General features: G+C 48.0%; 2 protein-coding genes across 2 annotated transcripts in view; both read left to right on the top strand.

Annotated features, from left to right (window-relative positions):
* Window positions 1-6,666, top strand: part of RNF169 (ring finger protein 169) — a 28,368-nt gene extending 21,702 nt beyond the window's left edge. Inside the window, exon 6 of the mRNA XM_069883339.1 lies at window positions 521-6,666. Within this exon, the coding sequence (XP_069739440.1) occupies window positions 521-1,744 (1,224 nt within the window). The 3' untranslated portion in view covers window positions 1,745-6,666. The remainder of the gene's footprint in view (window positions 1-520) is intronic.
* An 8,964-nt stretch (window positions 6,667-15,630) lies between these two features.
* On the top strand, window positions 15,631-26,559 carry SPCS2 (signal peptidase complex subunit 2). The gene is made up of 5 exons (XM_069883312.1): window positions 15,631-15,739; window positions 23,415-23,498; window positions 23,835-23,999; window positions 25,463-25,593; window positions 26,300-26,559. The coding sequence occupies exons 1-5, from the start codon at window positions 15,701-15,703 to the stop codon at window positions 26,484-26,486; spliced, it is 606 nt and encodes a 201-aa protein (XP_069739413.1). The 5' UTR covers window positions 15,631-15,700; the 3' UTR covers window positions 26,487-26,559.
* The last annotated feature ends 11 nt before the right edge of the window (window positions 26,560-26,570 follow it).

The raw sequence follows: 26,570 nt of genomic DNA, 5'->3' as shown, positions 1-26,570 counted from the left end.
TGGGACCTCTTAAGGTTGTTCTACCAATCTGTCTGAGGCACAGAAACACCTTTTCTCATGATTTTGCAGTGCAGTGTGTTAAACCTGGGCCAAGTATTTATTCTTTCTCTTCTACAGCTTCATAGGGAGCAAGAAACCCTATGGAGACAGTTGCCCTTGAAGAGCATGCCTTCAGCCAGGGTGGTGCAACATTTTTCAGTTTCTCCTTGCCTTTCCTTGCTTCAAGCTTTTTGCCATCAGAATGGTTGTCACTTGCCCTGTCCCAGCTCTTACACAAATAAATTTGAGACTTAGATCATGCTGGACTCCAGTGTCCCCTGTTTATGTTACATATTGGCCATGAAAGGTGCCATGAGTAGCAGTGGCTGCCACGGCTGTTCCAGAGAGGTCTCCAGCTGGTCTGCTGCAGGAGCTGAGGATGGTAGCCTGACATTCTCATGTTCTCCTGTTCTCCTCTCGCATGCTTTTCCGTATTGTTCTCAATGACAAACTTCTTGAGCTCTGGTGCCTTGCCTTGCAGGTGCCACCTGTCACCAGCACATCAGCACCGCTGGTTGGAGTTCTGTTGTCCACCCAAAACAACCGCTGCCTCTCTGCCCCAGACCTGACAGCGGAGAAGCGCCTTGTTCTCAACCCTGTTTCATCTCTGTCGACCCTGCACAAGCCAGAGAGATCTATCAGTCCTGAAAGCAACGACAGCATCTCGGAAGAGCTCAACCACTTTAAGCCTATCGTTTGCTCCCCGTGTACTCCTCCAAAGAGGCTTCCTGATGGTAGAGTCTTGAGCCCTCTCATTATAAAGTCCACCCCAAGAAACCTGAACCGGAGCCTGCAGAAGCCGACCACCTATGAGGCCAGTCCTAGAATACTGAAAAAATGGGAGCAGATATTTCAGGAGCGCCAGATCAAAAAGACTCTGTCTAAAGCGACCCTTACATCCTTGGCTTTGGAGCCTGGAGAAGACGTAATAGTTCCTGACATCACCAACTCCAGCACTTGCTCTAAAGAGCAGCCGCAAATGCAAGATGATCACCTTCCACCTGACACAACAGGAGAGCCTCGCCCTGAGCTGGATTTCTTCCCCTCCATCAGTGAAATGAAGCTAGGGAGGGGGAGTGAGAAGAACAGAGATTTGCAAGCCTTAACAACAAGCGACAGTGCTGCCGAACCAGGTGCCAGATCAAACGTCACCTCCCTAAACGCACGAGTGTCCGAAGTCCCTGACCTAAAAATGAACACGTTCATGGACAAATCCTGTTTTAGTCTTGGCCCAAAAATGCTGAACAGAAGACTGATGGGTGTTAGTGCATCCCTGCCTGACAACAATACACTAGGAGTCCCCATCAAGACATCAGGAAAAAAGCAGTTGAAATACCTGAACAACAGCGAATTGATCAATGTACAGAACAGCACCTGCAATTCCGTTGAGAACATCATCGGGGAACAACCCCCGTCGCTGAGACGGGGCCGGAAGAGACGCTGCAAAACAAAGCACTTGGAGCACAATGGCTCCGTCAAAAGACTTAGGCACACAGCAGGGGAGGTGGGCTTGCCTCCGGAGGAGCGCTTGGTGCGGGAGATGGAGCAGAAGCTCCAGCAAGAGGAGGAGGACAGGAGGCTGGCCCTGCATCTGCAACGGATTTTTGACAGCGAGAATAGGACAGTGGATAGGACAGTGGATAGGCGGAAAGTCAGAGTCGATCGCTATCTACTGCGGTCGAAGAGCACTCTGGGTGCTAAGTAGCACTGGTGGACAATGTTGCCTTTCTAGAGGACAATGAGGTTTATCAGATTATCTTATTGGAAAACTATTTTTTGTCGTACTTCCACCCACAAGAATTGTTTTTTCATTTTGGTGGTAAGACATTTGTAGGTCCAGTTCAGAGAGAAGCCAGAGTCCTTTCAGATTAACAAAAAAAGAGAGAATGAGAAAATATCCTCCAGTCTTTCTGGTCCATTGGTCTGAAAGAAGTGTCCATCATCCCTGTGAATACACTGCAATGCCTCTACGTGCAATCGGTGACATTTGTGTTCCCCAGCTAGGAGGGCTGTGTGAGCAGCACATGGGGTATGGGATAAGGACCTCATCTGTTTCGTGCGTTACCGCTTCAATATGCCAAGAGAAATCAAGAGTTCCACTCGTGGAGAGGAAAGTAGGCATTTACTGTCCTAGAAACTGTCTTTTCTCTGCCTGCCCCATTTTCTTCCTTACACTGCAGCTGGCTGTGGTGATGTTACTGATGTCAGCCTGTTTGAATGACCTGACTTGAGGGCTGTTGAGGAGGGAGGCTCATCCATATTTCTTTTAGGAAGTACCAGATAGATCCACCCGTAGTACTTAATAAGTGAATGTATCTCTCTGTCTGCACTGGCAGTACAGAACATAGGTTGCTTTCTTTTAAGTAGAAAGCCAAATGCAGTGAAGAAAGTCGTTAAATAAGGATTTTACTGAAAAGCCTTACAGGAACTTGGACATTTGTGTTAACAACACAGTGGAAAGATCAGGTAGAACAGCTGGGAGCCACGCTCTGGATGCTGTGACCCAGGGAGAAAATGCAGCTTTTCTCCCAGTCCCTGCCTCTTCAGAGACAAGAGGGTTTCATGTTGTCATTGAATCGCAGAATGGTTGGGATTGGAAGGGACCTTTAAAGATCATGTTATCCAACTCCCCTGCAGTGAGCAGGTACATCTTCAACTGGATCAGGTTGCCCAGAGCCTACTAACATTCTACTACTGTTCCAACTAATGTTGAAGTCTAGAAAGGAAAACACTTACTGTGTGATTTCAGGAAGGGTGTCCTCCCTGCTGGCACGTACCCTGCAGGTTCTTGCTCAGTCTGTCAGCACACCTGACACCTGTCCTTACGTATCAAAGAGCAGCCTGAGCTATCTGATGTATCACCATCCTCTCCCAGGCTCCTAAAGGCTTTGTGGTAGAGTTGGGATGGGAGCTCAGCTCTCCCAGCCCACAATTCACCTAGAGGCAGATTCTCAGGGTGATGCAAGTCTGCCCTGCCCCTGCTCCAAGCTAGCTGTCTTCAGGTTCAAACCACTAAGAAATCTCAGGTGAGCAATGCACTAAAATCTTCCACTTAAAGGCATGAAGTCAGTCACGACAGCCTGGACCAGAGCTATCTTGGAGCCTGGGTTTGGTAGAGTGTGTGTTGTCTGCTCAGATGTGGCCTTCAGTGGAAGCCCATCCTCTGAGCTCTTCACATTTCTAACACTCTTGCCCATTATCCATTAGCAGCACAATGATTTTGTTGATTATTTGCGATAATCAGGCTCAAAAAACTCAGCTCAGCCTGATACTTGAAAGATGCCTTGCAGAGTATTCACTGGGGACCCTCGGTGCCCACAGGGACCTTCATCCAGGGTGGAGGCCGCAACGATAACAATCTTGCTGACCCATGTGCCAGATGATGAGTGGTATTTTCAGGATGTAACTGAAGCACCGTGTTGGAGCGAACTTGTCATGGGCCATGGCGTGAAGGGAGCACGGCCAATGCATGTAAACAGATGGATCTGATCTAAGAGAACACTCATTGCCCGATTCCCTCTATCTAAAAAATGTTTTTTCTCCCTCCATCTTAAATGGTTAAAAAAAAATGGGAACTGGTTTTCTTTTTCTCTCCCAGCAAACTTGCATAACTGCAAGGACCCTGGCGCTTTTTTCCTAATTGAACTGGATTTTTTTTAAAAAAAAGAAATCTTATATTTTAATGGATAAAAATTATATATTTTAAATACTATATTTCAACAGATTGACGCTTTCATTCTGAGAAATCTTATAACAATGATTCCTTAATATATATATATCTATCTCTGTATCTCCTTAACACACAAACTACTGGATGTTTAAAGTCGTACCTAGGGCCTGCTAGACTTGGCCTGCTCTGCCTACTGGCTGTGGCTCGTGAGCGATGGCTTTCCGTGCCCTCTCCCGTGCCACAGCCTTGTTAGATGCTGATAGAAGCAGGCACTTTTGACCCAAACCAAATCCTTTTCCAGTAGCCAGCTGTGAATTGGAAGGGAATTAAGTAATTAGACCCTTGACTGGACCTAGAAGAGCAGCACAGAGAGAAGAGAGAAGGCCTGGATCTGCCCATTGAAGTGAAATAAGCTCAGGAGAGAAACCCACAGCTTTTACTCAGAATTAATACCATTTTCCTGAATATGTTGAGCTAAAGCATGCACTTCTCAAGTGCATTTAGATTTATAATTATTTTTACAGGCCCTCTTCTCCCTACCCCTTCTCCACAATTTAGTCCCTTGAGCCTGGATCAAACTTCCCTAAACGGTTTCCTTCTTTCTTGTGGCACTCGTGTGGGTTTCATCCAGGCTTGGGTTGCCGAACACCCTCTGAGCAAACCTACACCACAAAAAAATAGATTTACACACTGAATGTATCCTCTCTTTCCCCTCTTAAAATAGATTTCGCAGTCCAACACACCAGGCAAGTGTCTTAAATATCTTCTTTTTAAAAGAGCTAGGGTTTTATGTGTTAATTTCCTCTTTCTAAATCCAAGCTGGGCAGAAGTGTGGGAGGCAATGCCTGAGCCAGAGCTTGTCCCCAGCCAAAAAAAAAGCTTGATGGGATCCCTCACTCCCTCAGCTTCCCAAACCTCGCCTTCACTGGGCAGCTGGCTCCCCAAAACCAGAGCCCCTGTCTCAGCAGCACTGCTCAGCTCCCTAAGTGTCACACACAGTCTGTTGCATCCACGTTGAAGGAGACCTTTGGACATGTGGAAGGGTTGTGACCACAGCAGCTTTCAGTTAAATGTCAGGGTGCGATCAACCTTTTCTCATGAGGTGTGACCAGAGTATTTTAGTTCAATGAAACTACTGGCTGCATTTCTACATTCACTTGTCCATGTAATTGCTCAACGACTGGGGAAAACATGGGTTGTTTTCCAGCCAGCTCGCCTAGACCTTCTCACCTTCTTCCTGAGCTAGCGGGCGCACAACTGCCCTCAGATGAAATCCACCCGAAGTGGTGTTGGGTTCAAGACTCGAGGCAATGTGAAGCTAGGATGAATGTTTTATTAATTTAACACTCTGTAAGTTTATGTAAGCTTGCACAAAAGATAATTGTATATAATTACACTTAAAAGAGAAAGAGTTCCCAGCCTCCACCCTTTAAGGTCAGGTATGATGCTACCTTTGCCACAAATAATGCCAGCTGAGAAGTAAAATACCTCTTGCTGAACAGTGGATGCAGCGCAAGATCTGCAGAGGCTCTAAGATGAAACCAAGTATTTATTTACACTTATATGAAAGTCATTTCTAACCCTCCTCGTTTCTGAAGCCATCTTCTCTCATGGATAACAGCAGTGCTTGCCAGCAGTGGGATATCATGAGCGTGTGAGCATCCTCCCAAAATGTGAAGCTGTCTTCTCTTGTGAGAAAAAAACAGGACAAGAGATTGCACTGCAGGTAGCGCTGGAGGGGCTGGGGTTGGTTTGACAACAGAAGGACCGTGTCTGCCAAAGATGCCACCAGCTCTGGAAAATTGCTTTCTGACCCTCCGGAGCTCTCTGCCTCGGAAAAGCCGTACAGAAAGGTCCATATTTGGAGTCAGCGAGGTCAGATAAATGAAGGAAAAGTGCCAAAAGAAGGGATCATGCCAGATGATTGTATAATGTTCTATATTGTCAGTATTTTTCTTCAAATGCTATTGTACATGCAGTGCACAGTAATCAAGAAGTGTTGCTTGAATTAGCACTTCTTTGTATTTTCTCAATGAAAGCAAAGGGGGAGATTGAAGCCTTAAAGACTATCACTGATTTTAAAAACAAGCCTTTAGCAATGCTCCAAGGACAGACCCCAGGGCTCCACCTGGACCCTCCAACAGCCCTGTGCTGCCTCCCAGTTGCCCAGCAAAAGGTGCACAAAGAGCTTGTCCCGTGTGCAGGGAGAAGTGTTTGACAAAAACCATTCTCATCTGTTGGGGGACCCGAGACAAAAACTAACAACTGTTGGGTGCGAGGGTCTTGTGCCCCTGTGCCCCAGGGACGGCAGCTGGGTGGAACTGGGACGTCAGGTCCAGGTCTTGCCTACAGCGCGGAAGCTGGGATAATCCCCACATGTTGCACGCATCCAACACAAACCTTTCTCTTCCCCATGTCTGTAAAACACTGCGAAGCATCAGCTCTAGAATTAGTTCTTCACTATGCAAACTGAAAAACCTTCAGCTGATTACGGGGGGGGGTGTATGCCTGGTTTCCTTGGTGTTTACTGTCAAACTGTTTAAAACAAATATAGCTGTTGCTACACTTTTTTCTGATAATGCTTTAAATCGTTGTGCTTACGTGTTCTCAACTCGCCACTGGGGTGGTAAAAGACCTGCAGTTATTTTGGGTTTCAGCTGAACCACCGTGACTTCATCCGAATGTTTTAAAAAGCAGTGGAAGTTACTGAAGGACTTTTGACTTGCATGTGTAAAATGTGTGAGTGAAATGACACGCAGGTGTCTGTCATGTTGTGGCTTCTGCTATTTGGAACAGAGCAAAACCTGCTTGTGAAAAAATTGTCACAAACCAGAAACATGCCAACTGTGTACAAATAATGTGTACGTTTTAACAGCAGCAAGGACTTTAATGGCGGGACAAAGGCCGAGGTTAAAACAGAATAAAACCAGGTTCTGACAGTGTTCTTACAGTCCTGACCTGTTTCTGCTGAAGTTGCTGCGCTTGGAAACAAGCAGGATCCTACTGCTGCCTATGTTGAATACCCAGTTGAGTCTGGCTGCTTAAGGTTGCTGAGTGATGTTTTGCAGGAAAAAAAGAAGGTGAAGGTGAGTATATTGACATTTTTGATGTAGGTTAGCAGCCAGTGGGGAGTGAATATTCTCCATTGCTCTCCATCACTTGGTCCCAACCCCTCCGGTTGTGCTGACGCAGCTGGTTTTTAGGGGAACCAAACTGGAAGATGGATATTGGGGGTTAATAACTGTCTTGGGCCCAGCTGAGCTCCCTGGACACAGTCAGATCTGGCTGGTCAGGCACGAACCTGTGGCAGGATGAGGCTTCGTGCTCAGAGCTCCCATGAGCAGCACCACCCTGGTGTCAGGTGGGTTTACCCCAGCACTTGGCTGTGGCACAGACCAACGCTGGGACGGTGGGGAAGTGCTGAGAGAATCAGGGAGCTTGTATTAGCTTGCTACTCCATTAGTGGTGGCAGTGTTGCTGCTCGCCTGTGAGCCCTCCTCATACGACCAGTCAGCGCAGGCAGAGCCCCATCATGAGCCATGCTCTTCATGGGAAGGAGCAGTCACAGCACTATCTGCCCTGTTCATTGCTGGCCAAAACTTCCCTGCAGTGCCCAGAGGGTACAGCAGTTTTTCTTACAAGTCAGTTTTTGCACAGTGATGGGTAAGCACATTGTTCTCCAGGAAATGCAGAGCCCAGCAGTGAGCAGGCATGGTTTTCATGTGCTGTCACCCGTTGTGGCTGCATCGGTGCTTTCAAGCTGGAAGTTACTGCCTGAAAGCTGGAGATTAATCTTGTCGCCACACTTGATTGTCCAACCTTAGGAAGGGAAAAATGGCTCCTAACAAGTTACAAAATAATGTACATTTTATCTAGGAGGACCGAAGTGTGGGATGCTCGACTCAGCTCCTGGATATACTGTGGACTAAACTTTAACTAGATTCCTGGCCACTGTCTTTCCTGGCAGCTGCGGCGGTTTGGGGCTTCCCTGCTTGGATGTTGTCTCTGTGAGAAGGGGTTTTACCACCTCATCTCATCCCGTGGCCTGGCGATCTCGCTGAAGGTTGCAGGAGGGATCTCAAACACCTCCTGGAATTCCTCCATCAGCCTTAATGCCTCCTGGTATGCCCTAGGCTAAATTTCCTCCTTTGAGGGACAGCTCCTTGGCTGCAATATTTGATCTTCCCTCCAGTGTTTCTGCTCACCAGCAGCCCCAGCTCTCTCCAGTTCCTGCAGCATGGGGCACATCACCCTGGAGGAGCCACAAAGGCAGCTGCTGGGATCCAGCTCTATCGTGGTGCCCACACAAAACATAGGAGCCTGAAATCAACCAGTGGTCTTGAGCAACTCAAGAGTAAAGATAAATCATAGAATCATAGAATCACCAGGTTGGAAGAGACCCACCGGATCATCGAGTCCAACCATTCCTATCAAACACTAAACCATGCCCCTTAGCACCTCATCCACCCGTGCCTTAAACACCTCCAGGGAAGGTGACTCAACCACCTCCCTGGGCAGCCTCTGCCAGTGCCCAATGACCCTTTCTGTGAAGAATTTTTTCCTAATGTCCAGCCTAAACCTCCCCTGGTGCAGCTTGAGGCCATTCCCTCTTGTCCTGTCCCCTGTCACTTGGGAGAAGAGGCCAGCACCCTCCTCTCTACAACCTCCTTTCAGGTAGTTATAGAGAGCAATGAGGTCTCCCCTCAGCCTCCTCTTCTCCAGGCTAAACAACCCCAGCTCTCTCAGCCGCTCCTCATAAGGCCTGTTCTCCAGCCCCTTCACCAGCTTTGTTGCTCTTCTCTGGACTCGCTCCAGAGCCTCAACATCCTTCTTGTGGTGATGGGCCCAGAACTGAACACAGGATTCGAGGAGCGGTCTCACCAGTGCCGAGTACAGAGGGAGAATAACCTCCCTGGACCTGCTGGTCACGCCGTTTCTGATACAAGCCAAGATGCCATTGGCCTTCTTGGCCACCTGGGCACACTGCTGGCTCATGTTCAGTCGCTGTCAACCAACACCCCCAGGTCCTTCTCCTCCAGGCAGCTTTCCAGCCAGACTTCTCCTAGTCTGTAGCACTGCATAGGGTTGTTGTGCCCCAAGTGCAGGACCCAGCATTTGGCCTTGTTAAATCTCATGCCATTGGTCTCAGCCCAGCCTGTTCAGATCCCTTTGCAGAGCCTCCCTGCCCTCCAGCAGTTCGATACTTCCACCCAGAAGCTCAGAAAGCTGCTGCAGGAGGAAACCTGGGCCAGCTTCAGGAAAGTCCTTTGTGCAATAACCACTACTTGAGGAACAAAATCTAGCCTGAGACTCACTGCTGTGGTAATGGATAGGTTGTGATGGACTTGGCGGGGCCAGGAGCAGCAGCAGAGCATTAATAGTATTTGCAAGAGCCATGCTCATCTGTGTTGCTCTGCAGACAGCTGCAATGGTTAAAGTACCTCCCTGGGGACCTGGGCCAGGACCAGGCTGACAGGAGTGTCCAAACACTGAGAGGTAATGTGGTCCTTGTCCCAGAGAAGTAACCACAAAGAAGGGACAAAGCAGGATTTCTCCCGTGGAGCCAGACTCAAACTGTACTGTTCTGGGAGGTGTCAAGAGGGTAGTTGTGAAATGTCAGCTCCTTCGGGCACATAAAGAAAGCCGCAGGTAAGAGAGGTGTCTCATCTGCGATCTGCAAGATAAAATAGCTTGTTGTTTGCTCTAAACACTGAGTCATGCTGGAGGCTGTAGAGTTTCATCCCAACACTCCGTCAAAGCCCAACCCTGGCACTGGGCAGATACGTGCAGTGGGAGGGAGGGAGATGGCATCACTTAACCAGCAATGCCTGAGAGAACTGAGGGCAGAGGCAGAGCTCCTCTCTCCCACCTACTGTAGCCAGAGGACTGGTGCCTCCAATGAGTGAGGAAAAAAGCACTAAAAAAAGTCCTGGCTCTCCGCTCTGCCATCCAAACCCCAGCCTGGCCAGGGCATGGGACCCAGAAACCAGCTCACCAGCAGGACAGTGACCTAAACAGGGTGATGACCCATGGAAACAGCGGCAGAGATCACTCGGCAAGCAAGCAGAGCCACCAGCACCGCATCCCAGGGTGGGTGCCCCTTGCTGAGCTGTGGGAACTCGGCACTGCCAGCTCATCCGGCTGGGAAGCAGCATGAGTTAAGCCAGGGCAGGAGCCGAAAGCATCAGGAAGGGGAGGTGAAATGAACGTGTGTTATTTGTCTGGTGGGGCGCTCTGAGAACCTGCTGTGGCTCAGCAGATAGGTGTAACCTAGCACTAAAACAGCACTAAGTTCTCAATGAGGCATCGCCATCCACCACGCAGCTCCAGCAGAGGATCAATCTGGGGGAGGGTGCTCCTTCATGGAGCCCATTGGTCGACTAAATCCCTGGACACGCAAGGGTTTAGGGGAGCTGAGTGTGATTGAGGACTAAATAGGCGTCCTATCCTACCTGAGAGATTCTGTCTACCTGACACATCCCCATGGGCTGGCAGATGGGCATGGGAGCTGGAGAAAGCTGTGCCGCTCTGTGGTGGCAGCTAAAGGCCGAGGTTGTCCCTCAAGTAAAGTGAGGCTGGGCTCAAGCAGCTGAATCTATACACAAATCTGGAGCCACAAGACCCAAGTCACCTTGTTGAAGGCCAGGCTGAAATGCTCCAGGTCAGGAAAGGGGGCACAAACCTCCCTGCACGTAGAAGGAGCTGGCAGAGACTTAAAGGCAGATGGATATCTTTCCCTGGAAAAGAGAAAGCCTTAAAGAGAGGAGGAGGAGGGTGAGCAGAGACACTGCTCCTGAGGCTCTGATGGCAAGAGACACCTCCAGTGGCAGGTTGTTTCATGGTAGGTGTTCATGTTTCAGGTTTCATGTTTCATGGCTTTGTGCCCTGTGTGGCTTGGGAGCCCTACAGGGAGTCATGCCAAATGCACCAGAGTCCATCATCCAGCACTGAAAAGCGCGTGGGCTCAGTATGAAGCAGCTGTGTTCTCAGGGAGCATTGTATGGGCTTATATGTGTGTGTTATGCTAGAACATGCTGTGAGAGTTCAGCATCTCCAAAGCTCAACCTTTTCCTCAAGTTCTAATAAAAGTCAAGATCTTTGGCTTCGAACACCCAATCCTGAAGAGCATCAGGTAAATAAAGTCAGGGGGGTGGAAGATTACAGTGCTAAGGATGAATGAACTCCCAGCTCCTGAGCTTCAGTGCCCACCTGAGGTGCAGAACACACTTCCCCTTGCAGGGAGGGCACAAAGTCACAAGCAAACAGCAGCACAGCTTTTATTTGAAAGTTACATAAGTTTAATCTCTGGCGTCCCTTCGTATGGGAAAATGTGCTCCTGATCTCCTTGATGAGAGACAATACTCACTGCAAGCAGTAGGTATCCAGAGTCCCAGCTATGCCCGCAGACCTACCAAAACTCAGCCAAGAGGTTTGGGGAAGGGAATTCCTTGAGCGCACCCCCCAAATCATGGATCAGCCAAGAGTTCTTACCAGTGCTGGGTGTGCCTGAAAGCTAGAATTAAAAATTACTTCTGCAATGAAACACAAGCAAAGTGAGGGCTTTGAAACTGAATGCTTGGCCAGCTCCAGCAGTGTTAAGGAGGATTCTTCTTCCACAGAAGAGGAAATAAATGAGAAACTCCATGATTGCTATCGGTGTGATCACCCGGCCATCTGTTCATCTCGGCACCTGCGAGGCAGGGGACTGGCCCTCGATCTGCCTCCTCGCTGGGCTTCCCAGCAGCAGTGCGGAGCCATCTGCGACACCCGCACCACCCCATTCCCCCTCTTCTCCAAATCCCAAGCAGAGGCTCAGTCCTTGGCACAAGCCAGTGTGGACCCTGAAGCCTGTGCCTTCAGTCCCCCATACTAGCCCGAGGGTGACCTAGCTCTAGCTCCTCTCTTGATGAGGACTTAACAGACATCCTGGCAGTTTATTAAATTGCCCAGAGCTCTAAAGAGCTGCAGTCCTAATGGGATTCCCTAACGATATTTCACCTTCCCATGGAAGTAATAACATCAGCAATGCACTTGCCCAAGTTCACAAGACAGCTTAGGGCAAAACCCGAAACCTCCACACTCCAGCCCTGTAGCATAAACCTCACCCGCTCCCCGTCCTCTTTCACAGACGCTGCAGACAACGTGCAGATTCCCCTGGGAATGTCTTGACAAAGCCAGGGCAACAAGTCAGACCCAATTCCCACCTCCAGCTGGCAGCACTGAAAGCACCACAGGAATATCAAAAGGTCTCTGTGCTGTTCCCAAACCCAGCACAGGCCTAGGTGAGGCCAGTACAGCTAAGCCAGAGCCTGAGCTCTCTGAGGCAGGGATCCACTCCAAGCTGGAGGGAGAGGACAACTAGAGCCATCATCCCAGGCATGGGATTGCTCCTTCTTAAGATCCACGTTGTCTCTCTTTTAAAGAAAAAAACAAACTGACCCTTTTGCTGTGCTAGAAAGGCAGCCTCTCAGTTGGGGAAACTGCAGACACTTGTCTGGAGAGGAGAAGGATGGGTTGCAGAGAAGTAGAGCACAGTGTGAAGGAAGCTGGGGACCTGCTGGGGGCCACACAGCATCTGGGAGGTGAGGGAAGTCACAGGTGACTGACACACTGCAGGGAAAGGATTCTACTGCAAAGGAAGTGGCCCATCAGAGAGGAAACAAGGAGTCCTGTGGCAAGGGGCTGAGGAAGGGGGACCTGTGAGGGGTTGCTCTGAAGGAGGAAACAAAGTCCTTGAGGGACACAACAGAAAGGTCATCCCAGAGTCACAAGGAAGCAAGAAGAGAGAATGAACCTGCAGTTTCAGAGAGCTCGCATTGCAGGGACATAAGTCAACACCACATGTAGGCTTCTGTGTAACAGCTGGGAGGAGATGATCCTCCTCAACTTACTTCCAAATGCAGGAAGGCTCCAGAAGTAATTTTCAGATTTCTTAGTCCATTCAAGGAAAGTTCCAATTCCCGCAGTCCTAGGAATTTCCAAAATGGTGGAAAAGGAAATGTTCCAGTAAGTGAAAAACAGTAGAAAGAGAATAAGCCATGTGTCATCCGGGTCTGGAATGGATCAAAACCAGCAAGAATGAGAGCACTAGTATTATCAGCAGGCATGTTTGAAAGAAAACTCCAGCTCAGTGAGATGTTTATCCATCCAAAACATGATGCCCCACCAGCATGTTCCTTAGACATCTGGTCTGCATTCATGCATTTTCTCCCACCCCAAATTGGATTATTGCTTAAAGCCACTGATGACACATTTAGCTTATTTGTTTTGCTAGTTATAAATGGATTCCCTTATTATTTCTTCGGATTAACTAAGCCCATGACACTGGATTTGGAGTTACCTCCCAGCTCTACCATTATCCTTCTGAGCCTTTGGGACAAGTCGTTTCATTATTCTGTGCTTCTATATATTAAATGGCGATTTTCTTTGTAAAGGGCTTTGTTTGCTAATAATAAAAAGGGTACCAGAGCAGTGCACAATTATCACTACAATAAAGGGAGTTAGCCCAAGAATTTCAGTTCAGCAACAGGAAGGAAGCAATTCTGTGAAGAAGTGCTGCACTTGTATCAAAATCTCTTTGTAAAGCTCTAGACCTGTGTTCAGACAAGCATAAGCATAAGCTTGTCTGGATTGAAAAGCAGTATCTAGTTTTTGTTAATGCAATCCCTTACGTAGTGTCAGCAGGTTCTCAGCAGCCTTTATAAAAGCAATACCATCAAACTTCCCAAAATCATTCTCTTTGTCCTGAATAATGTAGGAGGGAAAAAATACATTCCACACCAGTCCTAAACTGATCTGAAACTGGATTTCTCCTTTTTTTCAGAATGCCTAAATCATAGCATTTCCTATACCCAGGTCTTAATTTGTTTTTCTGTCTATGAAGAGTGTCCCTCAGAGTCTGTGTTCAATGCACAGCTGCCTCAGGGACCAACATCCAGAAGACTTGGATTAGCTGATCCCCAAAGCAAAGTCCCCTCTTGTGTCCTCACTGCTGACGCTCCTCCCCTGTGTGTGAGGCAGGGCTCCTGGGCCATATCTCATACCTACCTGTCACCATTTCGTAAAATTGAGAAGTAAATGAGGTGACAGGAGCATGTGCATTATTTTCCAGCTCAAGATAGCAAAACACAGACACCAGCACGTGCGTGAGTCAGACTGTGTGTACAATGACTCCGGATTTCTGCTTTACCCCTCCATTCCTCTTTCTTCTACCCTCTCCTTTCCCTTGCCATGTGTGGACCTGCCAGGAAAAGAACCACACGGGTCACCACTCCTCCAACCCTGGAAATAAACTCCAAAGGTGCTGCATCGCTCTCGCCCCATGGCCCTGTGGCAGGACATGGTCTCCCAGTGCCATCTGATGGTGTCTCCACACTTGGACACCGCTATGACATATTTATTACAGTACATTTAGACTACAGTGTTCCCACATGGTGCCAGTATCTGGGGTCGCTCTCTGGGACCACACTGCGTTTGTGCACCAGTATAAGCTGGAGGGCAGCTGTGTGCAATGCTGGCAACTGCCGAGCGAGATGCTGCTTCGCCACCACACAGCGATGCTCAGCACAATGCAGATGCTGGCACTGGTGGCAAACTGAGGTGGCAGCAGCACAGGGCACACCAGGACACCCTGCTCCCACACACTCCCACTCATCCTGCCACGTAACACACCTCCACAAACATGGAACGAGCACAGACATGCAACAGGCATTGCCGTCTCTACTCCATCTAGCACAGGCTTTATTCTACCCTTTTCAGGAAGGTAACTCTATGCTAACAGACATATAGAGGGCTTTATATTTATGTTTGGTTGAGTAAAAGTTACAGTCTATATGCAGAAGGAGGCTGATTGTCATAGAATCACCAGGTTGGAAGAGACCCACCGGATCATCGAGTCCAACCGTTCCTATCAAACACTAAACCATGCCCCTCAGCACCTCGTCCACCTGTGCCTTAAACACCTCCAGGGAAGGTGAATCAACCACCTCCCTGGGCAGCCTCTGCCAGTGCCCAATGACCCTTTCTGTCAAGATTTTTTTCCTAATGTCCAGCCTAAACCTCCCCTGGTGGAGCTTGAGGCCATTCCCTCTTGTCTTGTCCCCATCACTTGGGAGAAGAGGCCAGCACCCTCCTCTCTACAACCTCCTTTCAGGTAGTTGTAGAGAGCAATGAGGTCTCCCCTCAGCCTCCTCTTCTCCAGGCTAAACAACCCCAGCTCTCTCAGCCACTCCTCATAAGGCCTGTTCTCCAGCCCTTTCACCAGCTTTGTTGCTCTTCTCTGGACTCGCTCCAGAGCCTCAACATCCTTCTTGTGGTGAGGGGCCCAGAACTGAACACAGGATTCGAGGAGCGGTCTCACCAGTGCCGAGTACAGAGGGAGAATAACCTCCCTGGACCTGCTGGCCACACCGTTTCTGATCCAAGCCAAGATGCCATTGGCCTTCTTGGCCACCTGGGCACACTGCTGGCTCATGTTCAGTCGCTGTCAACCAACACCCCCAGGTCCCTCTCCTCCAGGCAGCTTTCTAGACAGACTTCTCCCAGTCTGTAGCAGCATTTGGCCTTGTTAAACCTCATGCCATTGGACTCAGCCCAGCGGTCCAGCCTGTTCAGATCCCTTTGCAGAGCCTCCCGACCCTCCAGCAGATCGACACTTCCACCCAGCTTAGTGTCGTCCGCAAACTTGCTAAGGGTGCAGAAACCCCTAAACCTCACCCCGACCTCCACCGAACCATAGAGCTCATGGTCCTCCACGGCCCAGAGCGGCCCCGCGTACGCCTCCCCCTCCCCCTCCTCCTCCTCCTCCTCCTCCTCCTCCCCCTCGCCCTCCGCCAGCCCGGGCAGCCCCTTCGCCACGTCGGGCGATATGGACTACATTTCCCAGTGTGCTTCGCGGCGCGAGGAGGAGGCGGGGCTTCCGCCCGCGCCCTCCCGTCGGCCCCCGCAGGCGCCCAATGAGCAGCGCCCAGGTCGCGCGGCCAGGCCGGAGCGATGGCGGCGCGGGGCGGCCGGGGCGGGCTGCTCGACAAGGTACCGTGCGCCGGCCTCCGCGCTCGGGGACCGGCTTCCCCTTCGCCTCAGCTGCGGAGGAGCCCTCCCCGGCTCACCTGAGGGCTGCGGGGAGCTCCCAACCTCAGTCCTCCCCATTTCCACCCCCAACGGGCTGTGCTGCGGGGGAGCCGCCCACCTTCCCCCCCCCCACCCCATACGGGAGGTTCTACCGCTCGCCCCCTCAACGGGCTCTGCCGTGGGGGAGACCCTCACATCCTCCCCCGCTCCCAACGGGGTCTGCTGCAGGGGAACCCCCCCCCGCCACCCTCCCAACTGGCTTTCCTATACGGGAGCATTTCCTACTTGCCTCCTCAACTATCTCTGCCGCGAGGGAACCCCGTTAACTCCCCCACCCCACCCCAACTTCCCCCTTTAATGGTCTCTGCGTCGGAGGAGACCCCCAACTCTGCCCCTTCCAACGGGCTCTGCCCCGAGGAACACCCCCACCTCCCCCCACAACGAGCTCTGCAGCGGGGGAGACCCCTACCTCCACCCCGCAACAGGCTCTGCCACGGGCGACACCCCCATCTCCTCCTCTCCCCTCAACGGGCCCTGCGGCCGGGGAGCCCCCTGCCCTCTCCGCTCGGCTTTGCTGCGGTGGAGCCCCCCCATCTCCCACCCTACTCGGCTTTGCTGCGGGGCAGCCCCCCTTCCCCCGGCTCAGCTGCAGGGATCCCCCCTGGCTGAGCTTCGGAGCTTTGCGGAGCCCCCCTCCACCTCTGCTGCGGGGACATCCCTTCCCTGGCAGCCCCACACTGAATGGCAGGAGAGGCCCCGAGAAGCGGGGCAAGCATCCCATGAAGCAGCAGCAACAACCGCCTGCGAGGCTGCTTCTTTCTGTTTTTCACCAGCGTGGCTGATTGTAGCCCAGCCATTCTGACAGTCCTGACACTTGCTCCTCCTGCTGGGTGTTCTGCCAGGAAAGTAACGCTGGACGTGGCAGAGGTGGCAGAGGTGTCCAGTGGAGCAGAGCTTTCTGTAAGAACCTGCTGATAAGCCCAGTCTAATCTCAGTAGTTCAAAGGAACTTCTAAGAGTGGCTTTGATTTCAGCTTGGTTTTAAGTGGTCAGGTGTTTGTGCTGCAGCTCGCTGGGGTGTGTGGCAGGCTGGTGACTGAAGTAAAGACCTGGAGGCAATTTTTTTCCACATGAAGATGGAAACTTGTATCTGTATCTCTGGCTGCAGGAAGATGTATCTTCAGAGTGGTGCATTTGGCATCTGTCGTTACACTTCAAAATGCAGATGACTGCAATTGAAAACGCTTTACTTTTCATTGATATATGTATAGTCATAATTTCCTAAGAGTATACTTTTCTTGCATCTGTTTGGGATGACATGATCCTTTCTGTCCCGAAGAATTTGGTGGCTTTTCTTTAGAACAGTAGGTTAAGCTGTTGAATGAATTATTTTAGGGAGAGGTGTGCTAATGAAATATTTCCGGATACCTTATGCAAATGTGCTCAGCTTCCAGTTTTGAAATGACAGCACTTTGTGGCTAAACTGAAAGAGCTCTGGAAAGTATTGTGCTCTCAAGGCATTCCTGCTCCTCCTTCCATGTTCTGTGGATACTGAGGGGTAGTTGTTTTGGAAGAAGAAGAAATCAGTAAGGGAGATGCGCTGTTGGTGGTAGAGCCAGCTCCTTTAGGGGGAAAAAAGTGCATAGTTGCAACAGGGCTTCTACTTGCAGTATGTAGACAAGCTTGATAATGTTCTATCTTCTTCTCCCTCTGTCCTCATGCTAGCCTGTTTGCCTTTGTTTCTTCCCTTCCTTCCTTCCTGGTTATTTCTACGAACCACTGTATATATTGCTGAAGTATCTTCTGGAGAATTGTGGTCTTAGGTGCATAACTTGCTCAGATGATTCTTGAACAGAAAAATTATGGGTTATCACTAAGGCTTTGAAGTCTTAGGACAGATTGCTTGTTTAGCTAAATCACTAGTAAGCTAAATCAGGGTGAGTTTAGGGAGACTGGTGTTTTGATGGTCCCAGGTTTTGTCCTTATGTTGTTTAAGGGTCTGTGATAATCAGTAGCTCCTCCTGACCTCTCCCCGCTTAACGAGGGCCATGTGAGGTTGTATGCCCATCAAATTCAGAATGGTGTGCAGCAGTCTGTATAGTTCTCTCAAACACTGTGAGATTTCACCCGTTTAGCACAACACTGTTATTAACCACACACTCCTGCTACCAGAGCAAAACCATTGAAGCTTATGCAAGCTCCAGGACTAAAACCACTTCCTGAATATCAGCTGCCTTCTGCTGCAGTGCCTAAGAAGTTCTCTAGGATGGGGGATATTTACTCTTGAGTGCAGTTGGGCAGCACTGATATTTTGGGGAGAGTGAGGTCCAGAATTCCATCCTCCAAGACAGAGGCTGAGTTAGCTGGAGCTGAGAACAGCTGTGCTGACTTGCTGTGGTTTGCTAGAACTCTTCATTCAAGAGAAATATGAGGAAGCTGAGATGTCCCTGGACGCTGCCGCTTACAAATCCTGCTTCTGCCAGGCTCATGGTGTGCAACATCACTGTTATTTTAGAATCTGGGGGGAAGCAGAAACCTGCGCTGTGGGACTCCCTACTCTGCCAGCTGTAGCCCGACCTACATGAAAAGGCAATCGGCTGCAGTTCCAGCTGAGTGCCTTGAGGGAGTTGGTGTGCATCATCTGCTGAGCCTTTTCCAACCTCGGTAGGCTGTGGCGTTGTGTCCCGGTTTGAAGAGTTCCTGATTTTAGGTTTTAGCAAGGGGAGGTTATACTTTCTTTTCATTCTTGTAATAGAAAGCAGAGATTAGATGCAGAAACCTTATTTCTGTGAAGAGTTTCTCTAGTCTGCGCTGTTGCTCCTCCTGCAGTAGTAACAAATCTTTTTTACAGTATGAATTGATTCTTTGTTTTATTAACCACAGTGCACCATAAACTGCAGAGCAATATTTGAAGAGACAAGCTAGCTACCCAGAAGATGTTGCAGGCTAAAATTGGAAGTGATGTAAATGAGGCTGAGAGTACCGGCAGAAGGAATAAGGCAAAGCGGGGGAAAGAGCTAAGTTTGTGCCTTGTCTTTCTTCTGAGGTGTGAACATCTTGAAATTTCTCCCGTAGTGTTTTTCCATGCCTCCTGCTCACGAGGAAGGTTTTAGAAGGGATTTAAATGAAGGTGATAGCTTGACAAATGAGCCTTGTGAGCACTGAGATCCTGGGGTGTTTGCCTTGAAAGCAAGCACTTGTTTTGCTGTCCCTTTTTGGAGCTGACAGCAGAATGCTCCCCTGTTGCAATCTGCAGGCAGTGTCTTTCCTTGGGTGTGAACAGCTGGGGCCTTTGTGTGCTTCTGGTTTTGCAGCTTTCTGAAATAGCATTTCTGATTTTATTCTTTGTCTTTAAGTAAGTTAACCCCTGGCTGTATTAACAGCCTTCTCTCTGAAGCCTTGTTCTTATGCAGGTATGTTTTCAGGTGCCAAATCTACCTCCTAGGTGTGCCTGGATGTAGAACACTATTTGCTTCTCATTGATAGTTAGGATATGTTCGGCACAAGTAAAACTTTTGACACTGTAACTTTTCATTTTGTTTTTTAAAATGAAGGGGCATACCACACTCAAACTAAAAAACTGTTTTGAACTGGTAGGTTTGGTTTTCTTTTTTTTCCCTCCATCAGCGTGGAACCAAAATCTGAGCTTTATTCTTGAGGCCTTTAGAGCTCGTACCCAAAGCACTCAAAAAGTATAACTGCTTTAGAAGTATCATCTGCCAGAGGAGTAGAGATGTTTTGTTTGCATCTGCCAGGCTCCGCAGGACATATGTGCAGCTTCACCTTCCCTCCCAATGTCCAAAGGCAAGGCAGGGCCCTTCTGCGCAGCCAAGGGGAGTTGGAGGCTTTCCTGCCTTGCTGAGGTTGAGCACTTGGCGGTAGGGACCAAATCTCTGGTTTTCTTCCAAGCCAGATGTGGAGGTACCCACCTGTCGAAGGTTTTGCACAGGGCTGCGTTGATGTATGAACATCGATGTACAGATGTGCATACACTTCTGTGCAGGTCTTTACGCAGGGGTAGCATGGATGCTGATCGGTTCCTTTGAGCACTTCCTGCTCCTTTGTCCACAGCATAGGCCCTCTGGGTTGTCAGCACAGTGTCAGCACAGCCTCTCCTTAGCTTTTCAGTCCTGCAAATCGGCCTGGAAGAATTTGGAAGCAGCAGCAGCAGCGCTGAGGTGCTGTACTGCTTTACGAGAAGTAACCTTGTGGGAACATCAAGACCAAGATAAAGGCAGAGGTAAAGCTTCTCCCTGGCAGGAATATCAAACTGCAGATGTGTTCCCCCTTACGAGGTCCTTTCTGACTTGAATGATCCTGGGGTTATCAAGCTGTTACTGTCTCGCAGCAGAGCAGCCTCAGTCACAAGGAAGCCTGAACTGCTGGTTCAGCTCATTGCTTCAGATGGTCTAAGATTAGAGGTTTTTTTCCTCAGTAACATCTTTATTTCAAAGAATGTCATGTGGGCTTTACATCTGTCCCTGAAAGTGATGGTTCTCTGTTAGAGATCAGTATCAGTTAAATGTCACTGATGTTATCTGACAGTTCCAGTGTCAGGTGGTTTGGGATAGTGAGTAGCGAGAATCCAGTTCAGACTGTCATGGGCTTCCTGGATCTAAGTTATTATGGCAGCGCCTTGACTCACCTTACACACAGATATTCCTCTCTGTGCAGATCCCTTCTGCAAGTTAAGTCTTAGCAGTTCTGTGACTCCAGGGCTGGTTTCCAAAGTGCCTAGAAAATACCTTTAAAACCTTGAGAGGTTTTTTTAGTTGGTTTGGTTTTTTTTTTAAATAAAGCCTGAGGCTTTATTTTCATTCATTCAAGTATATCTAGAAGGCTGTTGGTATTTGGGAGGGGAAGGGAAGAAATTATAGCATAAGCCTTGATTCCATCCTCTTGGGCTTTAGGAAGAAAAACCAGTCATAATAAAGTTGATTAAAAATTTGAGCATTGACGCTGAGATAGATGCGTTGTGCCTTAACACCAGGTAAACCATGCTGTTGCCACAAGCAGAGACTCCAATATTAAATTTTTAATTATAACACGTCACAAAAATATCACTCAAATGCTGTCTCCTCAAGCGTCTCTGCATTCTTGCTCTCACCTAGGAACAGGCTCGCAAATGCCATAATGTTTTATAATAAGGATTATCATGTTTTAGCCCTAGAAGTGTGGGAAGCTTATTCAAAAGCACTTGGTCAGATATACTTCTCACTTCTTCAGAATGATTCATTTTGTGGCCTTTGGGGGAAAAAGAAACGTCACAACTGTAGTTAAAGGCAGATGTGGTCTGAAGGAAGGCTTCAGATGGCCTGCAGAGGTTCCTTGTGGTGCTGAAAACTTCTCATTCATTTTGTGCCTTATTATTTCTAAGAAGTGGCAGGGGGAAGGGTTGACCAGCTATAAAGAGTGAGCCTTTTCATGGAGTTTTATCCATAACAAAAGTAAAATCTGCAGATTGTCCTAGGTAGGGCCATCACTTGAACTGTAGGAGTACAATAAAGGACAGATATTTCCCCACAGCCGCAACCAAGTTCAGGATTCCGTGGTTGACCTATCCAGTAGTGAACTCAGCTGTATCTTGCATGTATCTTACTACTCAGTATTTTTGCCTTTAAAATAACAGGAATTTCTGCACCCTACAAGAATAATTCTGCAGCAGAAGCAACTAGTAATGTTTCAGTGAAGTGCATTAGGTTTAGAGTTTTGCTAAGGAGAGAACACCTCCACCTCAACAGGCTTATTGGCTTTCCTTCTGCTCCCACATCAGAAATGGAGACCGTACCTGGCAGAGGTGAAGTCAAGTCCAAATGAGTTTCTTCAAAGCTTTTTTGATTAATCTGTGGGATAAGGAAGGAGGGGTTGAGTGGTGGTATAATTACTTATAGATTTCTAACTTCCAGTTCACTAATTAGGAAAAGTTAATTTTTTTTTTTTTTTCTCTCCCTAGTCCAGCTCTTGATACTTTAATGCTTAAGAATTCCAAAGGGGCAAAAAATAAAGCTGTTCATGATGCTTTTTAAGGAAAAATAAATGGTGGAAGGAATTCTCCTGTATTCTTTCATGGGGAAGGGTTTGGCTTTCAGTTGTCATGTGTGCTCATTGACCCTAGAAAAAAATGCTACAAAAAAGTAGCCACCTAAAATATTTTGTAACTTGCACTGATACAAGTGCTCGCTCTCAGTTGTCCCTGACTTCTAAATGCTTCTGGCTGATTCTGTTGTTCTTGTAAACCAGCTACTGCGTGTGTACGCATGGTGACGTTTACTGTGCACCTCATAATTCTCACTTGCAGAGCCTGAAGGAGACTTGGGCTTTTCCCTGTGTGGGTGTAGGGGAAGTAGATCAGATTTTACATCTTACTTTAACGTGGTTTCATCACTGTCAAAGGAAGGAAATTAGCTCTTCTGACAGGTAGTTAATAAACCCAGCTTGTGACCTTCAGGAGCAGGAAGTAACATGAGTGAAGCTTCTAATGGCAGCAGAAGTTTGAGTTCAGGTTACTATGCTGTTTGAAATAGTTGACAATGTAAAATACACAGGGCTCAAACTTGTGTCTGATTGTGGCTAAAAGGAATAGTGTCAACAAACAGTAATATAGTTCAGAGGGAAATGAACCCCTTTGAAAAGCTGAGCCATGGTAGCTGAGATTCATTATTGATGATGGGAGAGATTATGTGGAAAATCTGAATATGGAAGAGCAATGGAGTCTTTTGATTTTGTTCTGGAGGGTGCTCTGACTGAAACTTCATGTCTTATTTGTGTCTTTATATTCTCCCCTTGTACTCAGATTGTTAAGGGTGCTTTGAAATTTTCTTCCTGCCATCAACCCCCAAAACTGAGTCTGTAACAGCAAAGTGTGAATACAGTCAAAGGCAAGAGTTAAGTCAGAGCTGACGCTTTCTGTGGACGGCAGCAGGAGCAGCAAGCACGCAATCAAAATTAGAATAAAACTGATGTAAAAAGTCACTTCACCACATATCTTCAGTAGCCAGTGTAGTGTGGAGTGGCTGAGCCCTGTGACGTTGTGAGTGGCTAGCTTGTTTCTGCAAAATAAGCTTGATTTTTGCAAAAGAGAGCAGTTGGCAAAGGGAGTAGCTGGCGGTGGACAACCGTATCTGGTAAAACAGATGGATTGGGTGGTGGCCTGACACTCATATCAGTTAAGTGACAGCTGGAGTGGGACAGGAGCCTCACAGCCCGGTGCTGCTTCAGATAAAAAACAAGACACCCCCAAAAGCATGGACTGAGCTCCTTGCCAGATGCTGAAGCTGAATCCCTGCTTCTGGCAATGCAGCAGCCTTGCCAAGAGCCAATCAATATGTACTAATTGACTTAGTCCCAGCCCGCTAAGAGGTGACAAAAAAGTTTTCAGAAGGTGTAAAATTGGCACCCGAGACCCTTTTTACTTTGAGAGGAGGAGTCGTCACATGACTTTTGGTTTGATAGAGCTGTGTAGCAGGCTCTGAATTTCCTCCGGCTTTGGTCAGGTTTTCCAAACAGGTAGATGTTTTCCAAACAGGTAGATGTTTTCTGGGTTGCCTCCTATCTTTGTGCTCACGAGAGGAACAAGCGTATTAAAATGAAAGGCTAACCTGTGCCAAATTCTCCTAACTGTATGGTTTATGTTTCAGTGGAAGATCGATGACAAGCCAGTAAAAATTGATAAATGGGACGGTTCAGCTGTGAAAAATTCTTTGGATGATTCCGCCAAAAAGGTATGATCTGCAAGTGCCCTTTTCTCCATCTTAGGAAACATTGTGTTCTCCTAGGTTTCTACATTTAGTTTAAATAATGTAACCTTTTGAGCTTTGATTGTCAAGTGCCAGTAGCTCTGCTCTTCTGTAGCATGTCTTGCAGTTCCCATGGTGAAAGAAAGGCTTGGTTAGAGCATCAGCAATAAGTGCAATATCTGATGCAGACGTTAATTCTGCCTAAAGTTTCTGCTCAGTTTACCCGTGTAACTAAGGTTGTTTTATCTAAATCCTTAATGGAAGCAGTTTGTCAAATTTATGAAAGGACAAAATGAACTTTGCTGCCTGTTTCTCCCGCAGGTTCTGCTGGAGAAGTACAAGTACGTCGAAAACTTCCGTTTGATCGATGGCCGCCTCATCATCTGCACAATCTCCTGTCTCTTCGCGATTGTAGCTTTGATTTGGGATTACCTGCACCCCTTTCCTGAATCCAAACCCGTTCTTGCCTTTTGTGTTGTCTCATATCCTTTACAGATGTTGTCTCATTTGTACCGAAAGGGTTTCATTTTCCCTATGAAGCACAAGAAACTCCTTCTCTATATTCCTGTTTTCAAGCCTGTGGGGATTTTACTTCTGTCTTGTGGAAATCAGCTGATAATCAAGTAGCTTTCACGTGATGGCAAAATTCCTGCCTGTCTGGGTGTAGCACACCTAAATCTGGGTGATGTGGGGATCCAGCCTTCCCCTGCAGTGGTGCAGAAGCCTGGACACCAATTTAGCTTACAGCCAAGGAGTCATCAGCTTCTGGGGCAGCTAATTTTCACTCCAGGCTCCTGACTGTGCAGTCAGATTTCTCGGCTCTCGGGACACCAGCTGCACAGAAACTTCTCCATTTAGGTGTGTTAATCTCAGACTAAAGATCAGCCCTTGAAAGCTCTGGGGATTTGTGTTGTGTTTTCATGGAATCACAGAATTGTTTAGGTTTGAAAAGACCTTTAAGATAGAGTCTAACTGTAAACCTAAGGCTGCAGAGTCTACCACTAAACCATGTCCCAAGCATCTCAATCTCCACATCTTTTTAAATACCTCCAGGGATGGTGACTCCACCACTTCCCTGGGCAGCCTGCTTGAGGCTTCACAGCCCCTTAAGTGAAGTGATTTTTCCTTATATCCAGTCTAAACCTCCCCTGGCACACCTTAAGGCAGTTTGGGATTTTTTCCTGTTGGTGAGTGTGACGCTGGTTTCCCTGCAGCTACTCCAGCAAGGCAGACGCCTGCAGAGGTTTTATAGCCTAAATGTACATGAGAGCTGAGCAGTGCTTTCCAAGAGGTGCCGCTGGGCCTGCTTTCAGGGGTGGTTTTGATGGCACCAGTGAGGCAAAGTGAACTGATGGCCTAGAAGCTTATTGGTGGTGTGGGGGTCATGGTGCTGTTATACATGATCTTGGGCAAGTCATCTTGTTCCAGGTGCAGTTCCAGTTGGCTTTTGGCACAGACATTGGGATAATTCATCTTGCAGCACTTCATGCTATTTTAATTCCAAAAATAAGAAAGATCAGTTGCTTGATCTGCTCTTAAGAGGAACACACCAATTCATGCTGAGGCTCCTTTAGTCTCACCTTTTCCCACTATTTCCCAACAGATGTTGCTCCAAAAATTTTGCAGAGTAATTGAAAACAGGTTTTGTTGTTGTGGTTTCTGCTTTGCTTCATGGTTTCATGAACGAAGCGTTTTATGTGGGTGGAGAAAGCTCTTTCAGGAAAGCATGTTAGGGAATTGTTGCTTTCCGCACCACATCCAGGCATTGATTAATGCTCTTGTGCAAAGACAAAGATTTAAGAGAGTGTCCCAATAATTATTTAATTTCTCATGCTAACAAGGCATCAGCCAAGCGTCTTGGTGTCTGAGGGGATCCAGGCAACTTCTCTGCCTAAATTGTACTTCTAATTGAAATTCCTTAGTTTCCTTAACCTTTTTTTTGCACATATTTTGTCATGATGGGAATCCTGACTATGTATACCTCGTACAAAGAGAAGAGCATTTTCCTCGTAGCTCACAGAAAAGACCCTGCAGGGATGGACCCCGATGATGTTTGGCAGCTCTCCTCCAGTCTCAAACGGTATTGTTTGCTCCGACAGCCCAGGCTTAGCAAGTGCCAGTGCGGTACCTGTATGGGTTCTGTTTGCCTGTGCTGCCTGTGCCTGTAGTACCACATGCTCCATCATGGGGCAGAAGAGCTGTATTTTGGGTAACTTATAAACAAAATGAGGGAAATATTTGTGTCTCTGCCTCGGGGATGTGAGCTTTCTGCAAGGGATTGGCTACTGTGCTGTGATCATTGTGGTTTCTCAGACAACTTGTGATTAATACTCACCACAGATACTCTTACCGAGAAGTAGCAGTGGTCTGTGCTGGGCTCACGAGCACAATTTCCATCCCTATGTCTGTAGGATCACTCTAAATATTTTCCTTTATTTTTATATATACAAATCTGTTCCACTCCATCAATATTGATGTCCCCATCTGGAAATGGGAGTGGTGCCAAGCAGTTATCTGCTGGAAATTTTCACATTTTGCTCCTCTTTAAATGGGGGAGGAATTTAATCAAGAGGAGTATAAAAGTCTTTAATTGTGTTATAATTAACACCTGCTCATTGTAGCTGTTAGTATCTATGTGGGTTACGGGGTGCGTGAGGACCTCCACTCCAGGGTGTGGGAGCTTTCTCCCTAACAAAGATGAGGATTTCTCATCAGCTTTTCACTAGTGTCTTGGCTGAGCAAGACCTAACAAGTTGTGTTCTGTAATCCCTCTGCCCTCCCTGCAGGTTTGATGACAAGTACACCCTGAAGCTGACTTTCATCAGTGGGAGGACCAAACAGCAGAGGGAAGCCGAGTTCACAAAATCCATTGCAAAATTCTTCGATAACAACGGGACGTTGGTCATGGAGGCCTACGAGCCGGAGGTGTCCAAGCTGCATGATAGTCTGGCCCTGGAGAGGAAAACAAAATGAGCTCTGACGCTGCCTGCCTCCTGGGAACATGCTAAGTTTAACACCAATAAAGTAAAATATCGAAGAAAGTGAATCGTTGCCTCT

This window comes from Phaenicophaeus curvirostris, chromosome 1, assembly GCF_032191515.1.
Source record: "Phaenicophaeus curvirostris isolate KB17595 chromosome 1, BPBGC_Pcur_1.0, whole genome shotgun sequence".
Classification (NCBI taxonomy): Eukaryota; Metazoa; Chordata; class Aves; order Cuculiformes; family Cuculidae; genus Phaenicophaeus; species Phaenicophaeus curvirostris.
This window is presented reverse-complemented; position numbering and strand designations above follow the sequence as displayed.

Coding starts and splice junctions, on each gene's coding strand:
- SPCS2 (XM_069883312.1), top strand. CDS start 15,701: ATGGCGGCGCGGGGCGGCCGGGGCGGGCTGCTCGACAAG. Junction 15,740..23,414: donor GGGGCGGGCTGCTCGACAAG/GTACCGTGCGCC, acceptor TTTATGTTTCAG/TGGAAGATCGATGACAAGCC. Junction 24,000..25,462: donor CCTTTTGTGTTGTCTCATAT/CCTTTACAGATG, acceptor TTTTGCACATAT/TTTGTCATGATGGGAATCCT.